Source organism: Lactuca saligna, chromosome 1, assembly GCF_052625555.1.
Source record: "Lactuca saligna cultivar CGN05327 chromosome 1, ASM5262555v1, whole genome shotgun sequence".
Taxonomy (NCBI): domain Eukaryota; kingdom Viridiplantae; phylum Streptophyta; class Magnoliopsida; order Asterales; family Asteraceae; genus Lactuca; species Lactuca saligna.
The window spans coordinates 137,911,498-137,916,097 of NC_136417.1; the positions used below are offsets into that span (position 1 = coordinate 137,911,498).

At 38.0% G+C, this 4,600-nt stretch overlaps 1 protein-coding gene across 1 annotated transcript; it reads left to right on the top strand.

Annotated features, from left to right (window-relative positions):
- The first annotated feature begins 1,294 nt into the window (after window positions 1–1,294).
- LOC145012064 (uncharacterized) lies at window positions 1,295–1,876 on the top strand. Its single transcript, XM_078970834.1, has one exon. The coding sequence runs from the start codon at window positions 1,295–1,297 to the stop codon at window positions 1,874–1,876; it is 582 nt and encodes a 193-aa protein (XP_078826960.1).
- Window positions 1,877–4,600: the final 2,724 nt, after the last annotated feature.

Here is a 4,600-nt window from a genome sequence, read left to right on the forward strand (position 1 = left end):
AAGCATGGTATTAGAGCAGTAGTTTAAGCGAACTAAATGCCATGGATTGGTATTTAGACTTAAACTATTGGAAGTTCAATATATGAACTGAATCATTATAAGTAGGATACAAACCATAGGAAAGACTTAAATGAAGTATTAGGTTATAATAAATCCTAATATTCTAAAATACTATGTTACTCCTAAATTTCAGAGTAATAGCTGAAGCAGTAAGCAGTCATACACCAGAAGTGGGTGGGGATCGTCATCTTGATGAAGCAGAGACTCCAGTATCCCCTCGTGAGGTGCGACTTATGGATAAACTGACTGGTGTTATCCGACAAACTCTCGAAGAGCACAAGAAGGATAATAATAAAGGAAAAGAGAAAGCTTTTGGAGAATCTTCAGGAGAGAAGGCGAGACATCCCTTTTTCAAAACTTTTAAGAGTAGTGGAGCTACAGAGTTTGCTGGTGTCCTTAATCCTATAGTCGTTCTTACTTGGATTTAGAACACAGAGAAAGTATTCCGTATTTCCCATGTGGATAATGAGGACAAGGCTAATTATGCATCTACAATGTTAGTTGATGAAGCCTTGGTCTGGTGGGAAGCAACGTATGAAGCTCTTTGTTGAATCAAAAAGTGACCCTCTTGAACTTTTGCTACCGCAACGCTCAAGCCACGGCAGTCAAGCAACCTCTTCACTAATGATATCCGAAGTATTCAAGCACCACAATCTATATCTTTACTTAGTTTATTTTGTCTTTTATGTAATACGCTGTAATGTCCAGTATGCCTTGCATGGCTACTCTTAGAGTTGTAAAGTCCTCTATAAATAGTTATCATTTCTAATGTATTCAACACCGATGTGTTAATCTCTTATCAATTTCTAATACACATCTTCAAGTTCTCATCAAAACTTCTTCTATTATCATCTCTCTTCGTAGAGCAAGTCACTTGTGACTTAATCACTAAGCTAGATCTCACTTACTAACTTGGTTTGAATGCATTCCATGTTATGAATCTGCTTTTGTGTATACTTGATATAACAATTGTTGTTATTTACGTTTCTTTACATTTCCGCATCTAACTCACTAACTTCTAAGTCTTAATATTATTATTGAGCTAACAGATCCTTAGAGATTAACTATTCCGCTATTTACTTGTTCTAACATTTCGTTCAAGTGTGTCTCAAAGTTTCTCTTAACAATTGGTATCAGAGCCATAGTGGTTTCCTTTTGAAAATTGGAACTCTGATTTTTCAAAAAGCCTTCTATACCACTAAAGCTCATTTCTAAACAAAAAAAACACTTCAAAATGGCACAATCGTTATCATTGAATGTCTCCAATAGTGTTGGTGGTTCTAATAGATCCCCAATACTGGTTTCGAATGAGTATCATCACTGGTCTCAAAGGATGGAAAGATATCTCAGACGACTCGGTAGAGATGTCTGGAGATCCATAGAAGAACGACCCCATGTCCCAGTCCTCACACCAGTTCAAACAGATGGACCTACAACAAGGCTAGGTGGAGGTCAACCAGATTTGAACCATCCCACCAAATATGATTTAAACAAGATGGAAAATGATGCTATTGCCTTTTATGAAATCTCTTGTGGAGTTGCTCCTGACAACTTCGACATCATCATAAATTGCAAATCAACAAAGGAGATTTGGGATGTTCTCAAAAACTTGTACGAAGGTTCAGAGCAGGCTCAAGACAAGAAGTTCGCTACCGCACTCAATGAATTCAACAACTTCATAGCCCACTCCGGTGTAAGTTTGGAAGATTCTTTTAAGAGGTTCAACTTGATTGTCACAAAACTGTCCAATGCGGGCACCATCTGCAGCAATCATGAAACAAATCTACAATTCCTTAATGGCTTAGGAAGACACTAGACAACAGCCAAAATGATTGTACAAGGTGACAGGAAGATTCACTAATTATCTCTCTACAAGCTCTATGGAGAGTTGCAAGCTCAAGAGTCCACCGTACTCAAGGAATGCTTAGACTTTGGAGGACCACTCGCACTAGTAGCACAATCACCTCACACTCAAACCTATCCCACTTCGTATGACTCACCACCGCCGTCATATGAAGCTGACTCGGAATATGACGATGAAGAAGAGTTTCAGAATGCGATAACTCTTATCAGTCAAAAATTTAATCGCTTACCACCCTCATTTCGCAAAAACCAACAATAGAATCGACCACCTTTCAACCGCAACTTTCAAAACAATCACTTTCGTTCACCGCACACAGTCTAAAGACATACTACCACAGTCCCAATCAACCAACTCTGATACCTCTTTAGAAGACAAGAGTGACATTGTTATATGTCACAAGTGCAACAAAGAAAACCATTTTGCAAAGGATTGCAAAGCAAACATAGTGAAAGATAGAGCCTTTTATCTCAGAATGGCTCAAGAACTGGAAGACAAAGAAAAGGGAAAAGCCTATGTTGCTCAAGTGAAAAGGAATCATCAAGGGTGGTCATCAGGAGATGAAGATGAAGATAACTTCAGTAAGGGAAAAGGCAAGATTTGTAAGGTAGCAACTGCTGATGAAGATGGCTCAACCAATCTAAAGAAGAACCATTGCTATATGGAAAAAGATGGAACTCTCAGCATTATGGAACATGTAAAACTTATGATTCAAACTTTAAATTACAACATGCATGATTGTCAACCTTTCATAGACACACTCAATGATACATGTGTTGTCGTCCTTACAGACTACAATAAAGCCTTAGATGAGAAGAACATTGCTTCGCAGGAGATGTTCCATGTTAGAGGACGTTTGGACAATAAGATACTCAAAATGGCAATGTTAGAGAAGAACTTGGTGTTAGAAAAAGATGCTAGGATGTTAAGTGAAACACAACTAGAAATAGCCTTGAATCAAAGAGATTTAGCACAGAGTGAAATTGTACGCTTAAATCTTCTAATTGAAAATCTTTTTAACGAAACTGAGGCCATTGAGAATCTAGTTAATAATGGGAATGTTGATAACACTTTCAATTGGGGATGATCCAATGGTTATCCAACCGTAACGGACTCCTCACATCGGTTTACACCGGAACGTCCCTATGTCCCTCCAGACCGCAACTTTTTGTTTCCAGTCAATGACAAAACATTTCTTGAGGATATCCAAGCTCATTTTGGTAAACTCCATGATCTGAGTAATAACTGTGTTATCGAGGAAATTCTCCTTGAATTTTCTAATCATGTTGATAGCATGATTCATTCTAATTCTTAGACATCATCCGTAATTGATGAGGAAATTATTGTAGAAGGTCCTGAAGTCACAAGAGATTTTCCATCTATGCAGTCTGACTACAGTGTTCTTAACCGCAGTCATAAACTGCAATCTGTCCCATTACCTAGTATCAAATGTCCCACTAAAGTGTCCACCAAGACTTACTCGACGATTGTTCAAAGCACTACACCGCAGACCATAGTCAAAAGTTCTGTGACTATTGAACCAATTAATCATGAATTACCAACATAAAATTTTGAATTTGGTCAATGTTCTCAAAGTCCTGAATTCTCCAGTTCGGATGAATCAAGTCCTTTTTTTTCAAAATCTCCAAAAGAATTAAGGAAACCGCAACTAAACATCGTTGACTGCGGTTCTCCTAAGACCGAAGCAAAAAGAGCTTTTAAAGAAGAATTTCGTTCCCGTGGGAAGCAACGGGAAAATTTCTCAAAACAAAAGAAATCTGTGAAATACCCAAAGTCAAAAAGTCCAGAAAAACTTGTTTTTTCAAAGTATCATTTCAAGAAAATTGTTTCCAAGAAAACAAAAAGGAAGGAATTCACTGTTTCTAACACTACTGAAAAACATCCAACTCTAAGGATAAGTCTTTTAGATCAAATGGTTTTTAGGTCTATTCATTAGATAATCCAAAATGGAAAGGTATTTTACCCACTCCAACCTTTCCAATGTCACTTTCAAAAACTCAAAAATGGAAAAGAATTTTGCCAACTCCGGCACTCAGAAGGTCATCTCAAGAGTTTAAGAAATCACATCACAAAAGGTCTGCACGTGTCTACACACCTGCAAAACCTGCAAAAAAACACCTTTTCAAAACACACGAACAAAAAGGTCAAATCTTACAATCCTCAAACTGGACAAAAGTATACTTCTTCCTCAAAACCGCAGACCAAGCCAAATGTCAGGCAAAATGACAAAAAGTTCACGTGTCAATGTCAGTGTAAAAAGATCCTCTCTCATGACAAATCTCATCGTTCTAAAAAAAACTCGCAACTTTTCACAATCTCACAAAACTTCAAAAAACCACAAACACCCAGGACTAGGCTTGAAAGTTGACTTAAAACCTATCCCTACAACCTCACATCATGCATCGATTAAAACATTGTATGTGACTCCGAGCTCCAAACTCGCTTGGGTGCCCAAATTAACCACTTAACTTCTGTAGGCTTTGTGCAAGGAGGATCAGGAAGAAGAATGGTTGATCGACAGTTCCTGCTCCTTGCACATGACCAGAAGGTTAGAATACCTTCGGGATTTCAGGCCTATATGCAATGGTGGAAATGTTACATTTGGGAACAATGTGAAGGACATTATCCGAGGTTAGCGTGTGCTCACTACGGGGAACT